The sequence below is a fragment of the Dasypus novemcinctus genome, chromosome 13 (assembly GCF_030445035.2).
Source record: "Dasypus novemcinctus isolate mDasNov1 chromosome 13, mDasNov1.1.hap2, whole genome shotgun sequence".
Lineage (NCBI taxonomy): Eukaryota > Metazoa > Chordata > Mammalia > Cingulata > Dasypodidae > Dasypus > Dasypus novemcinctus.
The window spans coordinates 93147314-93170345 of NC_080685.1; the positions used below are offsets into that span (position 1 = coordinate 93147314).

The 23032-nt window shown below is 39.5% G+C and overlaps 1 protein-coding gene across 1 annotated transcript in view; it reads left to right on the forward strand.

The window, feature by feature from the left end:
• Window positions 1–23032, forward strand: part of LOC101430310 (complement receptor type 1) — a 179664-nt gene that overhangs the window by 15075 nt on the left and 141557 nt on the right. Inside the window, exons 10-26 of the mRNA XM_071207305.1 lie at window positions 936–1124; window positions 1210–1309; window positions 1568–1650; window positions 2174–2581; window positions 3192–3368; window positions 3449–3539; window positions 3821–3897; window positions 5693–6100; window positions 6497–6673; window positions 6748–6832; window positions 7641–7723; window positions 8558–8950; window positions 9964–10149; window positions 11398–11583; window positions 12221–12244; window positions 12914–12989; window positions 22747–22835. Of these exons, the coding sequence (XP_071063406.1) occupies window positions 936–1124; window positions 1210–1309; window positions 1568–1650; window positions 2174–2581; window positions 3192–3368; window positions 3449–3539; window positions 3821–3897; window positions 5693–6100; window positions 6497–6673; window positions 6748–6832; window positions 7641–7723; window positions 8558–8950; window positions 9964–10149; window positions 11398–11583; window positions 12221–12244; window positions 12914–12989; window positions 22747–22835 (2832 nt within the window). The remainder of the gene's footprint in view (window positions 1–935; window positions 1125–1209; window positions 1310–1567; window positions 1651–2173; window positions 2582–3191; window positions 3369–3448; window positions 3540–3820; window positions 3898–5692; window positions 6101–6496; window positions 6674–6747; window positions 6833–7640; window positions 7724–8557; window positions 8951–9963; window positions 10150–11397; window positions 11584–12220; window positions 12245–12913; window positions 12990–22746; window positions 22836–23032) is intronic.

Below are 23032 nucleotides of genomic sequence, written 5' to 3' on the forward strand. Positions count from 1 at the left end.
AAAATAATATTGGGGAGTAGATGTAGCTCAAGCAGTTGAATGCCTACTTCCCACGTAGGAGGTCCCAGATTCGGTTCCTGGTGCCTCCTAAGAACAACAGCAATAACAACAACAACAAACAAAAAAAAACAAGCAAACGAATGAAAAAACCAACTCAGGGGAGCCGATGTGGCTCAATGGTTGAATGCCGGCTTCCCACTTAGGAGGTCCTGGGTTCAATCCCTGGCCCTGGTACCACAAAAAATAATAATAATAATAATAATAGTAATAGTAATATTGATTATATATTAAAGAACTTAAAAACCATTAAATTATTAGAAAAATATGATTATATCATGTAATGTACATGATATATATACCTTGGATATAGGGAAGGACCTATTAAGATAGACACAAAATAGAGTGACCATGCTATGGAAAAAACTAAGCCTTCCTAAAGGCTTAGGTAGATCCAGATGTATTGGCATGGAAAGATCTCATAGACTATTAAGCAAAGAAAATAAGATATAGAATGATATATATTGGATATGCATAACTCACACACTACATGTGTGTATGCATGTGTATCATACATAGAACCCCACTAAACTATAAATGACTGGCAGGATAGCCACCCCTTCCAGATGGTAACATGGTACTTCTGGAGCAGAGAGAAAGCTTAAGGGTTGGTGAAAGTGTGGGACTTTTTGGTAATTAAATAAGGTAAATGTAATTCATAAAATGTAACTAAAAATGAAAAATATTGCACAATTTCCTGTATGAAATGGATGCAAATAAACCATACCTGGTTGATCTCCAAAACACTGAGTACTGTGTTGAAAGTAGTGACCAAGCGTTACCATAGATTACTTGTCCCTATTTGGATGTGGCTCCTCCGTTCGAATCGAGGTTATAATGGCTTATCAACTGATGGCATTTTTTCTCTGTGTGTAAAGATTTCCCCTTGGACTGTCCGCCGCTTCCCAGGATCCCCAATGGCCGCCACACAGGGGAGGATGTCGGCCCTAGTGCTCCAGGGTCATCTGTGATTTATAGCTGTGAACCTGGTTACTTGCTTCACGGAGAAAAAACCATTAGCTGTTTGTCTACAGGAGCATGGAGCGCCGTTTCTCCCAGATGTAAAGGTACCCTAAATTTACAAGCCACTCTGAGAACTTGGGTTGTTCTGTAACTTGCCCCAATTTGCTCATTTTGGACTTGCTTTCTTAGTGGCGCAATGTGAACCTCCAGGACAAGTTGACAATGGGCAGGTGGAGGGACCCCCGAGTTTCCTCGTCGGCGTAACCGTCAACGTCTCCTGTAATGAAGGGTGAGTGTTGGGTGGGCCTAGCAGAATGAATTCATTTGGCTTCCGTGCGCATGGGGTGAACTGGGAAACCTGTGGAAGCCTCCTCCATGACTGTGTGGACAGCCTGGGTGAGGCTAAGAGAGAGAATGCCGACAAAAAAGGGTACGTGCACACAAATGAACTAAGTAAGTGCATTCGTCTTGAATTTTAAGAAGAGAGCCTTCTGCGGCACAAACAGCCAAACAGTTCTGAATGACAGTCACAATCCTCCGTCTCCAGGTACCGATTACGAGGCCAGCCTTCAAGTCAGTGTGTGATTGCTGGCCAGCGTGCCGTTTGGACCAGGCTGCCAGTATGTGAAGGTAGGTATGTGGTTCTCAACTCGTTCTTCAGTCAGAGGTTCCACAAGACACCACATCCTCAGCTTAACTGAAAGCTCTCAGTTTAGTCAGTGCTGTACAGACTCTGGTAGAGCAAAGATGTCTCCTAGCCATCTCTAAGAATATTATCTTTAGTGAAGCATTTCCCATTACCTTTCTTTTCCTTGCTTACTCCGCTAAAAAAGGGTTCTCAATGCACATTGCAAGTTCTGTTTGAGAATATACTTCTCTGAAAGCTGTGCAGACTTGCCAAGTTCAGTCATGAAACAGTGACTGTTTTTTTGTGAAAGAAATCTAAAGATCAGCAAAGTAGATCTACTCAGTAATGAAGTTTTAAAAAATAATACCTTCTAAATTATATTGTCTTACCTGCCTTGATTGATGAATTAGGGATTCAGACATCATTGTTCTTGAACCCAGGATGAGTGAGATCAAACAGCATCCCTTGCATTCTTTGTCTGCAGAACACCCATCATCTTGTCATTTCTCTCTGTCATTTTTCTAGCAATTCTTTGCCCACCACCTCCTGCTATTCGCAATGGAAGACATACAAGTGGTTCTTCAGTGAAAGTTGCGTACGGAAGCACTGTCACTTACACTTGTGACCCTGGCCCAGAAAAAGGAGTGAACTTCATCCTTGTTGGGGAGGATACCCTCCACTGTATAAGCGACAGTCAGAAGACTGGGATCTGGAATGGCTCCGCCCCGCGCTGTGAACTTTCTACTTCTACGGTTCAGTGCCCACCCCCCCAAGTCCTAAATGGATATAAGTTATCTGAGCAGAAAGATCAGTACTCTTACAATGACACTGTGGTATTGGCTTGCCACTTTGGTTTCACCTTGAAGGGCAGCAGCCAAATCCGATGTAATGGCCAAGGCACATGGGATCCACCCGCACCAGTCTGTGAAAAGGGTGGGTGCTCCATTACTCGCAAAAGTTGCCACTGATTCATCCTTCTGGAAACGTAGAGGAAGGGGATATAGACATAAGCAAGGTCTTTTCCAGTTTTCTTCCTTCATTTACGCTAAATATAGAGAATATAAATTATATAGAGGATTTTCTTAAATCTCCCTCCCTCTGCCATTGTTTCATTTTGTGGGAATATCTTTGGGGAAAAAACATGAGGGATTCCTAAGTTGCCCACTCCTTTAGGGGAGGAAAAAATGCGTGTTTTTCTTAATAGTTTTTCTTAGAAAGGCAGTGAGCAAAGCCCCACCCCAGGGGTATAAAAGAATCTCCCATGAAAAGCATGCAAAATGATTCCTTAAGAAGGGAAGAAAAAGAAGTACAATTATAACACTGAGTGTAACCTGAACAAAATCTGCAGCTGCCTAAGTGCAGAAAGAAAAAAAGATTGGGAAGCACTGATCCAAAACTACCCAAACTGGGCTATGAGGTGCCTTCTGCACGAGGCAACAGAGTGGAATTGTGGCACTAATAGTATGTTTCTTTGGCTCAGTTTTCTTGTGGTTGTTGTTGTTAACAAACATAAGAAGTTTGTTTGTTTTTTCCTTCCCTTTAGAGTGCCCAGCCCCTCCTAAAATCCTCAATGGGCAAAGCGAAGGTACACTCATGGTTCGCTATAACCCTGGAGCATCCATAAAATATAGCTGTGACCTTGGCTACGAGCTGGTGGGAGAAGAATCCATACGCTGCACCTCTGAGGGGGTGTGGAGACCCTCTGTCCCCCAGTGCAAAGGTACCAGGCTGCAAACGTGGATGTTTTGTTAGTTTTGAAAGTGTCTTGAGCTGATTTCTCATCCTGGTCTCTTTTCTTAGTCGCTGAGTGTGAACCTATAGGAGAGCAACTCTTTAAAAAGCCCCGGGATCACTTTGTTAGACCAGTTGTTATTGCTTCTTGTGATGAAGGGTGAGTGAGAGCTAACAGTGCAGGAGTGCACAGTGCAAGTTCTGTTTAAAAATGTATCTCACAGCCCCTTCCCTGTGTCCATGGAATTGGTGATAATGCTATTTTCCCATGCTTGGAAGCTCTGCTTGTGCAATAGATGGATGGTGCTGCTGCCTCTGCTGCATTTTTGTTCCTATTGCTTCTTTTCCTGAAAGTGGCAAGTCTGCTTTCAAGCCATCAGCTCTTGCTTAGCTTCATAGAGAGTCCCCTGATGGCAAAATTATACAACTTTTTGTCTCTAGGTACCGGTTAGATGAGAGTGTTTATCAGCTGTGTAGAGGCACAGTTCCTTGGTTTATGGAGATTCGTCTTTGTAAAGGTGAGTCGCAAACATGACAGGGGACATGAAATAATGTGAGAGCCATTCATTTCCTGAGATAGTTCTGTTTTAATGTGTAAGATGAGATTCTGTTTTGTTAACTCTGTCAACAGTTACAGTTGCACAGTTCTGCTGTCTTTCTCTTGTCAATTTCTTTCTACTTCAGAGCATAGTAACCAGTTAAGTTACATTTATTCAGTTACTGATTGTCTTCTGTAATTTAGGGTTAAAAATATAATGATGGCAGTGAATATGTGATAGATTGCTATCTTATATATATGAATATCACCATCTTATACATATGAATATCACCATCTTATATATATGAATATCACCATCTTATATATATGAATATCACCATCTTATGCATATGAATATCACCATCTTATATAATATATGAATATCACCATCTTTAATTTGGGGTATGCTGTAGTTTAGCAGAGAACACTGGTATTGTATCTGAATTCAGATTCTCTTTCGACTATTTAATAGTTTTATGACTGTGGGAGACTTACTTAACTTCTCTGAAACTCAAGCCCCTTATCGGTAAAATTGGCATAAGATGACAGACTTGAAAGTTATTAGAATTAAATGGTACTATCTCTACTTTATGAATGAAAAAACTTCAGTCACAATGTAGGTGCTAAATCAACAATAAATATTGTTGGATAACTGTATCAACTTATCATATCACTTCAGCACAATGATGGAATTCAAAACATCATAATTCTATCTTCCCATGCCTTTTGTTCTACTACCGGTTAAAAAAAAGAATTCTTAATTCAATTAGTAACTGTATTGTTCAGCCAAAGGGGTGCTGAGGTAAAATACCAGAAATTCGTTAGTTTTTATAAAGGGTATTTATTTGGCGTAGGAGCTTACAGATACCAGGCCATAAAGCATAAGTTACTTTCCTCACCAAAGTCTATTTCCATGTGTTGGAGCAAGATGGCTGCTGACAGCTGTAAGGGTTCAGGCTTCCTGGGTTCCTCCCTCCCTGGGGCTTGCTTCTCTCTGGGTTCAAGGTTCCTTTCTTCCTGGGGCTGGCTTCTCTTTCCTCTGTGAGTTTACTTCCTGGCGCTGTTGCTTAAGGCTTCAGCATCAAACTCCAACATCAAAACTCCAACATCAGAAACCCTTAACCCTGTCCTTTGCCATGCCTTTTATCTGTGAGTCCCCACCCACCAAGGGGTGGGGACTCAATACCCTAATCATAACTCAATCATGCCCAGGTACAGATCATATTACAAACATAATCCAATATCTATTTTTGGAATTCATAACCATATCAAACTGCTACAGTAACTTACTACTGGTCCTTAGTATCTCACAATATGATATTGCTCAACACATGTGCTTTTTTTTTTGAGGTACCGGGGCCAGGGATTGAACCAAGACCTCATATATGAGAAGCTGGTGCTCAACTACTGAGCCACATCGGCAAACCTGAGTTGATTTTTCATTTATTTGCTTTTTGTATTTTGTTTGTTTCTTTCTTTATTTATTTATTTTTAGGAAGCACTGGGAACCAAACCCAGGAACTCCCATGTGGGAAGCAGGTGCTGAATTGCTTGAGCTGCATCTGCTGCCAACATTCAGTTTTACCAAAGACTTCTATTGCAAAAAAAAAATCTTTCCTATGAAATCTGTTTAAATTGAATTTTACCAACATAATGATCTTTGAGATAACTCACATCATTACAACTCACCCATGTCCTCCAGAAAACAGCTTCATTTCCATCATTCGGTATCCAGTACTGCAACAGAGTTCTACCATATCTTTTCATCTCTCCAGAAATCACCTGTCCGCCACCTCCTGTTACCCTCAACGGGGCACACACCTGGAGTTCTTCAGAGGATGCTCCCTTTGGAACTACAGTCACATACACCTGTAATCCTGGGCCAGAGAAAGGAGTGGCATTCATCCTCATTGGGAAGAGCACCATCCGTTGTCTAGGCAGTGATGGAGAGCGGGGCGTCTGGAGTAGCCCTGCTCCTGTCTGTGAACTTTCCCTCCCTGCAGTTCAGTGCTCACCTGCCCACATTGTAAATGGTTACCAGGTATCTGGCAAGAAACCCCCATATTCCTACAATGACACTGTGACGTTCAAGTGTAATAATGGATTTAGTTTGAAGGGCAGCAGTCAGATTCGTTGCAAAGCCAATAACACTTGGGAACCTGAAATACCAGTTTGTGAAAAAGGTAAGAACTCAAGAGGCAAGAAAAAGATTGTTTGTTGGTTTGTTTATTCATTCATTCATTTATTTATTTCCTTCCACCCAAAACTAGAGTTATGGGAAAAGGCAGGAATCACAGATTGCTTTCCTACTCCTTCTATTCTGAAATCAAATGTTCTATGTGAGCTTTGTATGTTCTTTGTGTAAATGTTCCCTTGGGTCTGAGATTTATTCAGGGTAGAAAATGAGAGGACCTCTTGAAAGGTGGCCCATTCCTTCAAAAGAGCAGAAAACATAAATTAGAGCTTTGTGGTCTTTGGCTTAAAAATTTCAGAGTGTCTGTTGTCAAATGTTGTCTATGTAATGTGCTTTAGTATACATTCCTTTTTGTTGGAATTTATATGGGGAGTTTTCTCTTCAGACTGCCAGCCACCTTCTGGGATCCACCATGGTCAGCATACAGGTGGGAATAGGGTCCACTTTGTCTCTGGGATGACTGTCGACTACACCTGTGACCCTGGCTACTTGCTTGTGGGAAACAAATCCATTCAATGTATGCCTTCAGGAATTTGGAGACCTTCTGCCCCATGGTGTGAAGGTACTTTCAGTTCCAGAGTTGTCTTTCTCTTTGATGAGAAGTATCCACAAGTAATTTCAAATTTGTTCCTCTAGAAGCATCATGTAAGCCTATGAAAGAAGATTTTAAAGAGCGCCCAGCTGACTCTGTAGTACCATATAATACGTCCTGTCAAGATGGGTGAGTATGACCCAATTCATTCTGAGAAAGTGTTACTACCTTGTTTTGTGATTTTTTTCTTAAGATTTATTTATTTTTTTTTAAATTTCTCTCCCTTTCCTCCCCCCCAACCCAGTTGTCTGTTCTCTATGTCCATTTGCTGTGTGTTCTTCTGTGTCCACTTCTCTTCTTGTCAGTGGCATAGGAATCTGTTACTCTTTTTGTTGCGTCATCTTGCTGCATCAGTTCTCCATGTGTGCGGCACCACTCCTGGCCAGGCTGAACTTTCTTTCGCACTGGGCAGCTCTCCTTACAGGGTGCACTCCTTGTACATGGGACTCCCCCACCGGGGGGACACCTCTGTGTGACACGGCACTCCTTGCGCGCATCAGTACTGTGCGTGGGCCAGCTCCACACAGGTCAAGGAGGCCCTGGGTTTGAACCATGGACCTCCCATGTGGTAGGCAGATGCTCTATCCATTGAGCCAAGTCCACTTTCCTTGTTTCATGATTAACTCTACTCTACTCTGGCTTTTCTTGGTGTCTCCCACTAGAGATTCTTCATGGTCTCACTCATGGAGAATGTGATGTTCCAAAGACCTAACTAGTATCTTTTGAGTTTTTGGTCCTTTCTTTACATGGAAACAGCTTTGCTGTGTGTGACTCTAAGTCTAGAGTAATTTTCTTTTTATTTCTTGGAAGGCCAAGAGTTTTAACTGCCATCTGCCAGAGTTCTTATTTCAAAGCGCCTCTGTAATTGTGGTTTGAGGAGACTAGGTTGCAGAGATGTGATATTGGGAAAAGGAAATGTATTATAATCTATCTCTAGGTACCAGTTGACTGGACATGTTTATCAGAAGTGTCAAGATGCTGAGAAGGGGGTTTGGTTCCAAAAGATTCCACTTTGTAAAGGTGAGGAAAAAAAACCTGATGGTGGTTAGGGGAGGGCAGGCAACTGAAGAGCCAGTCTACAACTACCTCAACAGTATAGGCATTCTCTGAGTAATCTTTCAGTGTTTGGTCAGTACTGGCATTGGGAAACAAAGTTGTCAAGTAAGAGTTAAGTATTTGCCATTTCTCTGATATTTTGCTAAATATCAAAATATATTGACTGTATTTCTAGGCCATGGGAACATAGCTACATTTTTTTCTTTCTTAACACTTTACTCTATTTTCTGAATTTGTTCTGCTCTTTTCCCAAGTTCATCTATAAGCGATCAGATATATAGGAGGGCTGGTTTCCTCCTGAGCTGTTCTGTGGGCCCGGCCTCTTGGGGGCTTCGTGCTTAAGCAATCATCTCTCTCACATTACAGAATCAAATATGTCAGCTCCCTTTTTCCCTCTGTCTATCTGAGTGTCCATTTATATCAGACCCAGCAAGGGGGCGGATATGCCACCTGAGTCATGCTTCACTGATGCCATCCAGTCAAAAGCCCTAAATCTATCTTATCGAGTAATCGAATCAAAGGCCCCTCCACTGGCAATCCAAGAGTATCACACCCAGAGGACTAGATTAGTTTACAAACATAATCTTTCTCTTTTGGGGATTCAAAAAATAATCTCAAACTGCCACACTTATATAATTAGATAATTTAATAAAGTTCTTCAAAGAAAGCATAATCCCCCATTCCAAATTTCAGATAATCATCTGATTATTGTAGTTGCATAGTTTCCTTTGTACATGAATTAAAACTGTCCACCTTGATGTACTAGCTGAAGCAGAATTCCCTAAATTTCTTCTGCAGTTGTTCAGTGCCCAGCTCCACCAAAGATTCTCAATGGGAGGCTCACAGGTGTGATGGCAGAACACTTTCTATATGGAAATGAAGTTTCTTATGAATGTGACGAAGGATTCTATCTTCTGGGAGAGAAAAATACACGGTGCATAAGTGATGCAGAAGGTCATGGCTCTTGGAGTGGACATCCCCCAAAGTGCTTCCAGCCTCCTCCTGTGACTCAGTGCCCGAACCCAGAAGTCAAAAATGGATACACGCTGAATAAAAATCATTCCTCATATTCCCACAATGACACTGTCGACGTTGCCTGCAATAACGGCTTCATCATGATAGGCAGTCACGTGATTAGGTGTCATACCAATAATACATGGGTTCCGGGTGTTCCAACTTGTGTCAAAAGGGGTAAGGTATCTAAGGGATAAAGTATGGAATGTTGTACAGAATAAAGAAAAATATTCACTTGCCATTATGCCTACAGAGAAAGCATCCAGATGCTGAGGCAATTATGTTGATACAAGATAACTGCTTTTTCTCATCTTCTTACTTACCCGATTCTTTTTTTCCTTTCTTTTCTAAATGTGTTGAGCAAAAGTACAGGAAAAGGTCGTGGTTAATTTCCGAATTGACAGAGTCCCCAAAAGTTATCTTTAAGGATTTAGAATAATAAAAATGGCCGTACCTTTCTTTGTGAAAATTTTTGTAGTTATGTTGTTTGATACTTTTATATTTAAGGCTGTAATATCAGCCAGAAAGAGAACTTTGGGTATTCTGAAGAATGAAACTGCCCTATAACAAACTATTGAATTGTTTTTCTTAAAACTTTTAGTTATCATTTTTGACGGTTTTATTCCTGTTAGTGACTCTCAATAGCCAAGGCCACCAAGGTGACCCAAGAACTGAAGTTAGCTCACAAAATTGTTTTGTTTATCCAGCACAGAAATCTTATTATAACTTAAGCTCACCTCCACAGCCCAAGATAAATAGGGAGCACATAAGGCAGTAGGGGCCCCTTTGTTTTCCTGCAAAGCAAAGCAAGGGCTGCCACTTTTAGAAGGATTTTTTTATTCCTGGCTGCTTCACTTCCTGTCTCTGATAGGCATTTGAAGGTGTGATCCTTAAACTATAGCCTGTCTGCTATTTAAAGGGAGAGAACAAGAATGCTGCTGGCTGATAGAGGAAAATCGTGGCCCGCATCTACTGATGTTTCATTGTCTCACTTTTGACAATTTTCTTTTGATCATATTTGATAGAGGTGGGAAAGGCAAATTCCTGTCTGGGTATTGGTGGAATGAATGTTTCAAGATACTAGTTAGTCAGCTTGTTGTGTTCCTTCCTCCTGCAGCCCTAACAACCAGAGATAGTGTTAGCTATGCATTTCTCTGCGCTGAATTAAAGATCTTTTGTTGGTCTCTAAGCTTTCTTAGGGTGTCAGCTTCCACATAAGATCCCCAATGGGCGTCACACTGGTGAAAGAATTGCTCAGTTTTTGCCTGGAATGTCAATCCTGTACAGCTGTGACCAAGGCTACCTGCTTGTGGGAGAGGCCCACCTGCTTTGCACACATGAAGGAACCTGGAGTCAGCCTGCCCCTTATTGTAAAGGTGCTTTGTCTATTTTCTTTTCTTATTTCTAAGTCAAATTTAGTCCCACATAGATATTTCCAGCTACCCAATCAGGTACTTTCAAATGAAAATAGCCAAAGAAATACTTTATTTGGAAGGCATCTAAATACCCCAAAATAAGAAAAATGGCTTAGGCTATATTTTATTTGATGATTGACTACTTATGTATCATTTAAATATAAAAAGTTGTGAAGTGCTTATGTAAATGCAACAACTAAAGTGTAAATTTTGTTTACACTGGGGGTACAGTTATCTCCAGTGTGCATCTGATAGAATGCTTAATAAAAGCACAATGGGACCATTGTCTATGGGGTGCAGAGGTGCCCAGGGATGTACTTGCCAAGTCCAGTGGATGTGTCATGATGATGGGAACGAGTGTTGTAGGGGGGGGAGAGGGGGGGTGGGGGGGTGGGGTTGAATGGGACCTCACATATATATATATTTTTAATGTAATATTATTACAAAGTCAATAAAAAAAAAGACAAAAAAAAAAAAAAGCACAATGATCTTTGGAGTAAATTTCCTCTGAGTAGTAGTGGGATTATGGGTAACTATTTTTAAAAAGTTTCAAAATGTTGTTTTCATTACCATAAACATATGAAGTACGAGTAGCAAGCTAACGTGTAATATTTATTGAGCACTATTTACTATATGCCACATATTGTGCATGGCACCTTCCATGCATTATCTCATTTAATCTTCATGAGAGCCATAGGAGGTTTTTACCCATGTTTTTACAGATGAGGTCCCAGGGGCCTGGAGAGGTTTGTAATTGACCCAGAGTCATACAGCTGAGAAGTGCAAGGGTCAGGGTTCAAACTAAGGGTTCATAGTATTGACCCCTACACTGAAAAGGTAAAAGAAGAAACCAGGGCATGAGCATGTGTGAAGACCTAGAGAGTAAGAGTAAAAGCAGATAAAGCAGTATTTCAGAATACTTAATATTTACCCAGTCAGGGTACCCCCCCCCAATTTCTCTAAGAAGGTATTAAAATTTCCCCCCACTATTAGCACAGAAACAGAAGCAGGAAAATAATCTGCCTTACATTACCTAGCCAGGATGAAGCTGGATGGCAGGCATTAAGGCTGGCCTAGGCTCTCGTTTTATGTTCTTGCAGTGAGAATGAAATAGGTTGAGTTCATAACTCTTTACACTGAGGGCAGGTTCTTTTCCTTGGTAAAAAGGTAAATGTGACTCAGCTTCAATGAAGTCTCCTTTAAATTCAGAGGTAAACTGTAGCTCCCCAGACTCTATGAATGGAATCCAGAAGGGGCTGGAGCCTGGGAAGATGTACCAGTATGGAGCTGTTGTCACCTTGGAGTGTGAAGATGGGTATACGCTAGAAGGAAGTCCCCAGAGCCAGTGCCAGGATGACCACCTCTGGAGCCCTCCCCTGGCTGTTTGCAAATCTCGTAAGTGCAAGGGCTTCGCGCGGGAAACTGTAGCCCTGACCCTTCCCACTGAAGAGAAGAGAGGGACGGGGTCTCCCTCACTATTGGGTTTTAAATTGAGGGCTGTCTGGAACCAGTGGAACAATAACAGGAATTCTGAAGTCTAGTTTAGAAAAAGTCAAACTTTCTGAGGATGGGGGAAATAAATCAAAGGAAATAGAGAGAAACACAATCTGCAAAGGAGCAAAAATGCAAAACTGAAAACCTTACATTTTTAAAGGAGTTGCTGCTGAGACTTCCCTTATTGCTAAATCTTGATGTATAAGTGCTTACCGATTTGGCAGGGGGCTCCAAAAATATTAACTAACCTGGTCTAATAGTTAATATTTGTGTTCTAGCCTAAGAACTTGCTGATTATAAAGCTAGAATTTACTCGCTTTTTTTCATATGTGAACTACCCTAAGCTATCTAAAAAAATGACACCAAAAAAGTCTAGTGAGTTATTATATGAGAAATGCAGGAAAAGTGGATACAATCTCAGGTTCCAATAAGTTTTTTTTAAAAAAAAACAGATTCAGAAGAGAGCTGAGTGCTAACTTTGGGCTGTATTGAGTTAAGCTATGAGACTGATATTTTCATGATTTTGTATTCTCCTTAGGCTCAGTTGTTGTTCTTCTTACTGGTAAGTTTTCTTAACTACTTGAAGAAAAGCTCTCATGATGTTTTATAGAATATATATAAAATTAGAGCCCTACATCCTACCTAGTGATATTTTTTTCACTTCAGTTCATTGAATATTATAATCTTCGGTGTTTTAAGGGTATTTTTATGTGTACTTTACCCTTTTAAGATGTCACTTTTTGGACAAAGTTGGATCAATGATTAAAACAGCCAGCTATTCCCAATTGTTTAATCGAAAGGTTAGTTTTCATTAACTCTTGGTATTTGGTACAATCATAATAGGCTGGCTTACTCAATGCTGTGGCAAAACATATTTCACAACTGAAAATCAAATGTATATTCTCTAGAACCATGGGCTGCTGGTGTGCTGTGCTCCTAATTTCACCTCAGTGGCAAGAATACTACTAATGAAAAGCTCAATGGACACTTGATTGGAATCCTGTAGTCATATGCTTGATGCTTTAGATTAAATGTAGACTGGATCAAACCAGGCAAACCGTAACCCCAAAGGTGATTATTCAAAAAATTTAGTATTTATGGCTGAGAAGTGATCACCTGTAAAAGTCCTGTAACATTTTCCCCACCACTAAAACTAGGTCCCACAGTCAACAAGAAAACAATATACAGGTCATAGTTTTCTGGCATGTGATAGTACTGTTTTGTTTTCTAGGTATAGCTGCAGGTGCAGTACTTCTTATCCTCCTGGTCACTGTCTCTTTATGCATGCTATTCAAACCCAAAAAACGGTAAGTTCTATTGTCTGCTTGGCCAAAATGTACAAAGGTTTTTGACTTCTTGCCTGAAACTAAACACAGAAGCACACCTAATAGGAAATGAATGCTGTAGTGATGGCAATTGGAATAAGATATCTTGGAATATCTAGAAAAGAAAAAGAAATAAAATTAAATCCCATTTGTCATACTGCAAATATTTTGGTATATTCCTGTCTGACATTTTCTCTTTATTTTTTCTCTTTTTCTCTTTTTAACCCCAAATTTTTGTATTATAATTTTCTACCTTATTTTTTTCTTTTTTTTTTTTTTTTTGCCAAATGCATGTATTTCTCATTACTTAAAATCATATTTTATTTTTAGGTATTTAATAGCATCTTATTTGATTATATGCACGTCTATGTTGTGGAAATTTTAGGTTGCTTTGACATTATTTTTAGGAGGTACTAGGGATTGACCCTACATGGGAAGCAGGTGTTCAACCACTGAGCTACATCCACTCCCCCATGAGAGTTGGGGTTTTTTGTTTGTTGTTTTTAGGAGGTACTGGGAATTGAACCCAGAACCTCAAACATGGGAAGCAGGTACTCAACCACTTGAGCTACATCTGTTCCCCTTCCACATTTATTTTGATAATAGGTAAAGCTACAGGGAATACCTTTGAATAAGTCTTTTCCAATCTTTGCTTATGTCCTTAGAATAGATTCCTAAAATTACAGGGATGCATATAGGAGTATTTAAGATACTTGATATATACTGCCAAATGCTTTTCCAGTTTGTTCTAACTTGATCATATATCAAGTAATTAATGTATCAGAATATGTTGCATTTCTGGACCCCTTTTCCTGTTTCACTGATCGTTCATCATAAATCACTCTGTGTCTAATTAGTATAGTTTAATACTGTCATAGTATCTGGTAGGGCAAGAATTCCCTCACTATAATGCTTTACAATTTTCTTCTCTGTTCCCTTCTATTTGTTCATATAGGTGGCTTTTAGAATCATTTGTCATTTCCTGAAAGCAACCATGTGACTGCACTTAAATCTATAGATTAATTTGTGAGAAAATGACATCTTTACTATAGTGTTTTCTTACTCACAAACTTAATAGGCCTTTCCATTTGTTCAGTTAATCTTTTCTCTCACTCAGATGTTGTTTTCATGATAACTTAAATAATTAGTAGGTTTCTATGTTTTGTTATGTAATGTTTGCTTATCCAGAAATAGCATATGGCCCTATGTTTTATTTTCTAATTTATTTTTTAATATTTGAATCCATCTGGAATTTATTATGTGCTATGGTGTGTAATATAACTCACTTATACTTTTTTCTATATAGTCAATTTTTCTGACACCTGTTTTGAATAAACCATGCCTTTACCTTGGTATATAAAGTTTCCTTTACCAGATAGTTTCCCCATTCAATTCCTCTTTAAACTGGGATTGATGTCAGAGGTATCTGACATACATTAGAACACAGATTATATTCCACTGATCACTTGTCTTTAGGAACCAGAAATACTCTATTTGCAATTACAGTTTTATAATAGTTTTGATGCAGTAGTTCAGTTTTCTCCCTCTTTAAACTATTTTGAAATTTTCTTTTGTTATACTTTACAGATGAACTATAGAATCATTCATCCTTCCCCCCAAAAAATGTTTGGATTTTGATGGGAAGTGCCTTAAACCTGTAGATGTAATTGAGAAGAACTGACCTGTTCAAAATATTCAAAGTTTTCTTCCAGGAACGTGAATGACTGTTTCACGTGTTGTTTTGCATTGCTCAGTTAAATAGCTCACTTCATATGGGCCACATAAATCTCTGAGTATCTAATTTTTCTTACTCTTGTAAAATCGAATAATTTTTTTCGAATAATTAATTTCAAAAGATACCTCTGAAAACTTATCTTCATGCAAGTATTAATTCAAGTGGCTTTTCAGTAAGTTATCAAGTCTTCTAAGTAGGAAACTATATTTTCTAAAAAAGTTATTATTTTTACATCATTTCTATTGGCTATACATTGAAACTAAGTAATAACAGCATCTATGAACCTGAACAGTTTGTTTTAGGCATGGGAGACTCTGAGCATGGCAGATTGAGCCACAGTTTACAGTGGGAGATATACTTGGACTACAATATTTACTAGAGTGTATGACACACAACTACATGCAACTTTATCTGATTTTGTGAGTGGCTTCAGGGGAAAGGGGATTCCATGGCCAAATAAGATTGGGCAACACTGCATACCACATTTTTCTCCTGGTAAGTCACGATGACCATTAGGATATTTAATGTCCTAAAGTAAAGAAGCCTGTTTGGTTTTTTTGAAAACCAGAGTTTCACAAACTGATTGGAATACAGAACTCTTTCGCACATAATGCTTTTTTTTTTTTTTTTTTTAAAGATTTATTTATTTATTTAATTCCCCCCCTCCCCCGGTTGTCTGTTCTCTGTGTCTATTTGCTGCGTCTTGTTTCTTTGTCCGCTTCTGTTGTCGTCAGCAGCACGGGAAGTGTGGGCGGCGCCATTCCCGGGCAGGCTGCTCTTTCTTTTCACGCTGGGCGGCTCTCCTTACAGGGCGCACTCCTTGCGCGTGGGGCTGCCCCACGTGGGGCACACCCTTGCGTGGCACGGCACTCCTTGCGCGCATCAGCGCTGCGCATGGCCAGCTCCACACGGGTCAAGGAGGCCCGGGGTTTGAACCGCGGACCTCCCATATGGTAGACGGACGCCCTAACCACTGGGCCAAAGTCCGTTTCCCACATAATGCTTTTAACAGCCCAGGGAACTAATGTTCCATTTAACAAGTTTGGGGAAATCTTGATCTTGCCAGATCAAGAAGTTTCAACTTTATCCTGTAGGAGTTTAAGGAAGGAAAGAGTGTGTTTAGATTTGCATTTTCAAAAGAGGATGCAAGAGTGGGGTTTCAACCAAAGGCAGTAGTAGAGGGGATGAAGAGGATAAAACAAATCTTAAGAGTTATCTCCCATTTTAAGAAGATAGGGTCTTTAAGACTTGCTGAATGTGGGGAGGAGACACCTAGAATGAATCGTGTGGACTGGATAGACCCAGTGGTTCACTAAACAAAGACAGGGGAAGTTTTATGGGGAAAGATGTGAGTTCAGTTCTCACCTGTTCCATTGAGGCACACATGATTTAGATTTAGGAGAGTGGCCTCAACTCAGGTAGGTGACACTTAAATCATAATTGCCACCATAGACCAAAAACAACATAAAGGGCAAAAACAGAGATGAGAAAAGACCTCAGAGGGACAGCAAAGTTAAAAAGGCAGGAGAGCCAGGAACAGTCAGAGGTAGGATGGAATCTAGAAGAGAGTAGATTCAGAGTTCAAGTGAGAAAAGGAACACACACAAAAAAACAGGGATATAATTTTCATGGTCCTTACTCACAGGAAGTTAGAAGATAATTTTAGCCAAGAGTAATTAGAAACTTAAATAGAAAATGTGGTCTCTCTCTCTCTTCCATTCACACTACTAAGTTTGCTGTCAGAGCATTGCATGTATAGGAAAATGTGCAGAATTTGGGAAGCTCAAATAATTAATAATGTTCCAGTGTAATTGCTAAATTTATTAACTTGATTATATCATAGCATATATATAAGTACTTCAAATGATATGAACCAAACACATTAAACTAAGTCTCTAAGTATCATTCACTTGTTTTATTTCCATTTTCTAACCTATTCCAATTTATTTTTCTATAGTTGACATAAACAATTGAGTTGCCTAAATACTTTTTTTAAAAGAAAAAAAGTATTTCCATTTACTTTCAATAAATAATCTCTCCTTGTCTGAATACATATGAATTCAGGCCACATATTTATCCATATTCTAGCACTAGTTTAAACTCCATGCCATCCCATGATGTAAATACATAACTACTACCAAATTTTGTTTGCCTATTATGACACTAACAATGGCTAAGGCACATCTGACTTGCTCTACAAAGTCCTGCTGCAAAGTATTATGCATAAGTCTTTCTGAGAAATACGTTAGGCTCTTCCTGAAAGATAAGATTTTCTGCCCTATCAAGACTGGCTGGCTACTATCTGGTAGTTTTGTTTTTGTTTTTGTTTTTGTTTTTTCTTTGTTCTAATCTATTAAAATACATCACTCGTATAAACACACATAAACAATAAGTGTATAGTAATAGTTATGAACTTAAAAAACAGACATATGTAACATCATACAGGACTCTAAATCCTCACCCTACCACCAATACCTTGCATTGTTGTTAAACATTTTTAACTGATTAAAGAGCATTGTCAAAATATTCCTACTAACCAGAGTATTTTTCCCCCAACCCATCCTATTATCTTTATATCATTTATACATGAACGTACATAAACAATAAGTGTATAGTAAAAGTTGTGAACTTACAAAGCAAACATGCATAATATCATACAGGGATCCCATACATCAACCCTCCACCAACACCTTGCATTGTCAAGAGACGTTTGTTACAAATTATGAAAGACTATTGTCAAAATCTTACTACTAATTATAGTCCTTATCTTATATTTGGTGTATTTTTCCCCCAATCCACCCTATTATTATGTTTCAAATAAATTTTTTATGACAGAAGTTGTAAACTTATAAAACAATCCTGCACATGTACAGGATTCCCAAACAACACCCCTCTATCAACACACCACACTGTGGTGGAACATTTGTTACAAATAATAGAATATCATCTGATTGTTACCATGTCCACAGTCTACATTGGGCACACATTTTCCATACTGCCCCATTATCAACATAGTATGTCTTTGGCATAGATGCAAGAATATTGTATTATTACTGCCAGCCACAGTCCATAGGTCACTCCAGTTGTATCTTTCCCATGCTTCTCCACATTCCCACCACCCTGCAATAGCGATGTGAATTTTCCCTAGCTAACAAAGGACACTCTTGCCTCTGTATCATCAACCACAACTCTCATCTACCTCTTGGTTTACTGTGCTATTCAGTTCCTAGATTATTTTCAAGCATTTTGTCAATTGGCATTTACATACCTAGAAATGTATTCTATACATTTCCACACTTACACAGTAAAGCTAATTAAAATTTCTACATACACTAAACATCAGTAGTCCATTTCAGTCCTCCTTTTATCTCCTTTAAGAATCCAATACCTACCACCAGGTCTTGAAGCTCTTTTCTTAAAATTTCTTCTAGAAGCTGTGTGGTTCTTGCTTTTATTTTTAGGTTTTTGATCCATTTTGAGTTAATTTTTGGATCAGGTGTGAGATAGGTATCCTTTTTCCTTCTTTCAGCTATGCATATCCAGTTCTTTCAGCACCATTTGTTGAATGGACTTTTCCGCCCAAGCTGTGTGGGTTTGACAGACTAGTCAAAAAACACTTGACCATACATGTGAGGGTCTGTTTCTGAACCATCCATTTAATTCCATTGGTCTATGTGTCTGTCTGTATGCCAGTACCATGCTGTGTTTACCACTATAGCTGGGTGTATTAGCTAAAAGGGGTGCTGATGCAAAATAACCAGAAGGCTGCCAGCTTTTATAAGGGGTATTTATTTGGGGTAGGAGCTTACGATTATCAGGCCATAAAGCATAAGTTACTTTCCTCACCAAAGTCTATTTTCACATATTGGAGCAAGATGGCTGCTGATGTCTGTGAGGGTTCAGGCTTCCTGGGTTCCTCTGGGCTAGCTCCTCTCTCTTCTCCACAAGGTCAGCTGTAGACTATGAGGCTCTCTAGACTTTGCCTCTATCCACAAGGTCAGCTGTACACTATCAGGTGAATGGCTCTGTCTCTCTCCCTGGGGTTTCTGCTGTGTCTAAGGAGCCATCTCTACTCCTCTGTGTTCTTCTCCTGGCTCAGGGCCTCTCCTCCCAGGGCTTGCTTCTCTTTCCTCTGTGTGCTTACTTCATGGGGCTCCAGCTTAAGACTTCAGCATCAAACTCCAGCATCAAAACTCCAACATCAGAAAACCCTCACATCAAAAGCTCCAACTCTGTCCTTTGCCATGCCTTTTATCTGTGAGTCCCCACCCCTTGGAGTGACCCAATGATGTGGCCCAATCAAAGCCCTAATCATAACTCAGTCATGCCTAGTAATAGACTAGATTACAAACATAATCCAGTATCTATTTTTGGAATTCATAACTATATCAAACTGCTACACTAGGTAATATAATTTAAAGTCTAGAGATGAGAGCTCACTTTTTTTTAATTTAAGATGTTTCTGGCTATTCAGGACCCCTTACCCTTCCAAATAAATTTGATAATCATGTTTTCAATTTTTTTTTTTAAATGCTGGTGAAATTTTTATCTGGATTGCATTGAATGTTTATATCAATTTGAGTAGCATTGACATCTTAATGATATTTAGTCTTCTAATCCATGAGCATGGAATGTTCTTCCAGTTATTTAGGCCTTTTTTGATTTCTTTTAACATTGAGTTGCAGTTTTCTGAATACACATGCTTTATATCATTAATTTTTTTTCCTGAATATTTGAGTTTTATCTGTCATATTTTATTTTCAACACTCTTTTGACACTTTTACTTACTTTTATTGATATAATCTTCACTTCTAGACTCTGTTCTAGGCCTCTTTCTCCTGTTTTTTCTTTTCAGACTTGAGCACACCCTTTGGAATTTCCTGAAAATCTGGTCTCTTGGTTAGAAGTTCTCTCAGTTTCTATTTATCTGTAAATCTTCTAAACTCACCCTCATTTTTGAAAGATAATCTTGCTGGATATAAGATCCTTGGCTAGAAGTTTTTCTCTGTAGTATCTTAAATATGTCATACCACTGTCTTCTTACATTCATGGTTTCTGGTGAGAAATCAGCACTTAATCTTATTGGATATCCCTTATATGTTATGCATTGCTTCTCTCTTGCCGTTCTCAGAATTCTTTCTTTGTCTTTGGCATTTGACATTCTGATGAATATGTGTCTCGGAGTTGGTCTATTTAGATTTTTTCAGATGGGAGTACACTGTGCTTCTTGGACATGGATATCTATGTCCTTCAATAGGGTTGAGAATTTTTCTACCGCTATTTCTTCAAATATTCTTTCTGCCCCTTTTCCCTTCCCTTCTCCTTCTGGAACACCCATAATATATGTTTGCATGCCTTTGCTGTCATTTAGTTCCACTCTTTTCTTCATCTGTTCTTTTGTATGTTCACTTTCAGAGGCCATTTCTTCAAGCTCACCTATCCTTTTTTCTACCTTCTCAAATCAGCTATTTTATGATTCCAATGTTTTTTTAAATTTCATTTATTGCGCCTTTCATTCACATAAGACCTGCAATTTTTCTATGTATGCTCATCCAGTGTCATCTTAATATCCTTAATCTCTTAGCTGTCTCATTGAATTTATTAAGGAGATTTGTTTGAGCATCTGTGATTCATTGTCTCAACTCCTTTATGTCATCTGAAGGCTTATCTTGTTCCTTTAACTGGACTGTAGCTTCCTGTTTCTTGTAATTTTTTTGTATTTTGTAATTTGTATTTTAATTGTAATTTTTTTGGTGTCTTGGCATCTGGCTTACTAGAGTATTTATTCTGGGTACAGTTTTTCTCTTTTGTTTTGGGCTTCCTGCCCTTTCTCCTTGCTGGTTGTGCAGTAGGAAACAAGCATGTAGTTGGTGCTATAAACTGTGGAGGCTCAAGCTGCCCTCATTACTCTAGGGACTGATGAATCTTCTCCCAACTTTCTCCTTTGCCAAGGGTAGGGACAGGGTCACAGCTGTGTGGAATAATCCAAGTCATGCAGGCCTTGACTGTAGTTACCCAGAAAGACTGATGAAGCTTCATACCCCTTTCTCTCCTGCCTAGGGTAGGGATGGAGCTGCAGGTATGGTCAGTAATCCATGCAGTGCAGATCCAAGATGACTGCATTTGCCCCAGTAGACTACCAATTTTCAGTCTGTGCCAGCCAAAGGTACCTGCAGTTACCTGGATAGGCTGGTGCAGGGCCCACCAGCCTCCTCCCTGCCAGAGTTGGTACTGAAGCCTAGGCTAGGGCTGCAGTCTGATCTGGGTGAAAGAAACTGGTTCCTACCATCACTGTGATTTTCTGTCACCCAGCTTCCCTTCAGGGTGGGGGTAGAGTCAAAATGGCAGCCACCGGCCTCTTTCTGACCTGGACAGGTTCAAAATTTAGCTGTTCTTAGGCTTATACTTTAACCAGCCAAATTTACTAATCAGTAGTTGAAATCGGTAGCCAACCGTTTCCTCCTCCCATTTTTGGGAAATGGAGCTTCCAATTCCAGCCACAGAATAGCTCCTGCGGCAGCTTGTGCTTCCAAAGTAGGATAATCACCGGCCCCCGTGATTTAGCCGGTAATTTCCCGGAGAGGCTGGCGCAGGTCCCTGCAGCTTCCTTCCTGCCAGAGGTGGCACTGGGGCTTATGCTAGACCTGCAACCTGACCTGGATGGAAAGAAGCCGGTCCCCACCAGCACTGTGATTTTCAGTCTGCCCCACTTCCCCTCGTGCCAGGCATGGAGTTAAGGTGGCAGCTCCTGGCCTCTTTCAAACATGGGCAGGCCCAAACTTTAGCTCTTCTCAGGATTATACTTTAGTATGCCGAATTTACTCATTAGTATCTGAAGTTGGTGCCCAACTGTCTCTTCCTCCCCCATTTTTGGGAGTGGAGCTTTCAATTCCAGCCACGGAACAGCTCCCAAGGCTGCTTGTGCCTCCAGTGGAGGATGGGCACTAGCCTCCGGGGCGTGGAGCACTCTACTTACGAGTCTTCTCTGCTGATGGCCAGCCTCCTCCTCCCATTCCTTCAAGGATCTTGCAAGATGCTCTTCTGGTCTCCTGGAGCTCCCAAACAGGTGCCTCAGCTAGCTCTGGATTGCTCTGGGTGTTTGCTAACTGCCCTGTAGCAGGAGCTGACTCTAGGAGCTCCTTACTCCACCACCATCTTGCTGGATCTTGCCTAACTAGTTTTTAAAATTAAGATGAGTGATAATCACTTAAAAATGAGAGTGTTGTTACAAAATCAAATACTTTTAAAAGCCTTCCAAAGAGTTGCTTTTTTTCCTAGCCATTTAAAATATTTTAACAGAGGCTAGATCTCAGATTGACCTCAGATTTATATTTTATCATTTTCTTAATGTAGGTTTGATACCCCTTTAATATGGTAGTGAATTGTATGCTGTCAGTGACCTTAGCTGCAATCTTCCTTCTCCAGTTACATGTAATGCTTTATTTCACAGTTCTCCCTGATGGTATAGTCACAATTTATTATCTTTCATTATTGTTTCACAGTGGTTTTGGAAGCACAGTAAAGTATACACTTCCAAAGGGTAAAGGTGAAAACACCTTCTTGAAAATCATTTGAAACTTTTGCTGCTGTATGACTATATGAGGATTTTAAGCTGATCCTCGAATAGAAAAGCTGCCTTTTATATTGGATTGAAAGATTGTCTCAAAAGGGTATTTATAATCAAATCCTAGAATAAAAGTTTCTTTTCAATTTTTTTTTTCTATTTGGGAGTCACAGTTTTTGGTCATTAAGTGCCCTGCATCTAGGGTAAAAGGGCCACGTGTCAACTTCTAACTTGAACACTTACAAGCTGGGCAAGTTACTTCCTTTAAGTGCCTTTCTAAAACAATGGGGATCATAATGTTTATTTCATAGAACATTTAAGAGGATAAAGTGAGATAATCATGTGTTGGCAGTCATGGTGGGCATTCAACTGTTACATCTTAATAGTATTCATGGTCAATAAATTAAGATTTTACATTTTTGTTTCCTTCTTCCATTTAGCAATTATTACACAAATACAAGTCCAAAAGAAGGAGCTATTCATTTAGAAACACGAGAAGTATATTCCCTTGATCCATATGACCCAGCAAGCTAATCAGAAGACAAACCGGTATCTAATGAAATTAAATATTCTTATCAATTTACATGTCAGTTTTTTTCAATTTATGTTTACCAATAAGCAAAGTACTAAATATATATGCTTCTGACTATTGCACAAGTCTTTAGTAATTAGGCATAGCAATTGTTAACTGGTCCACTTTGTATTGTCAATTTACATACCTGGTTT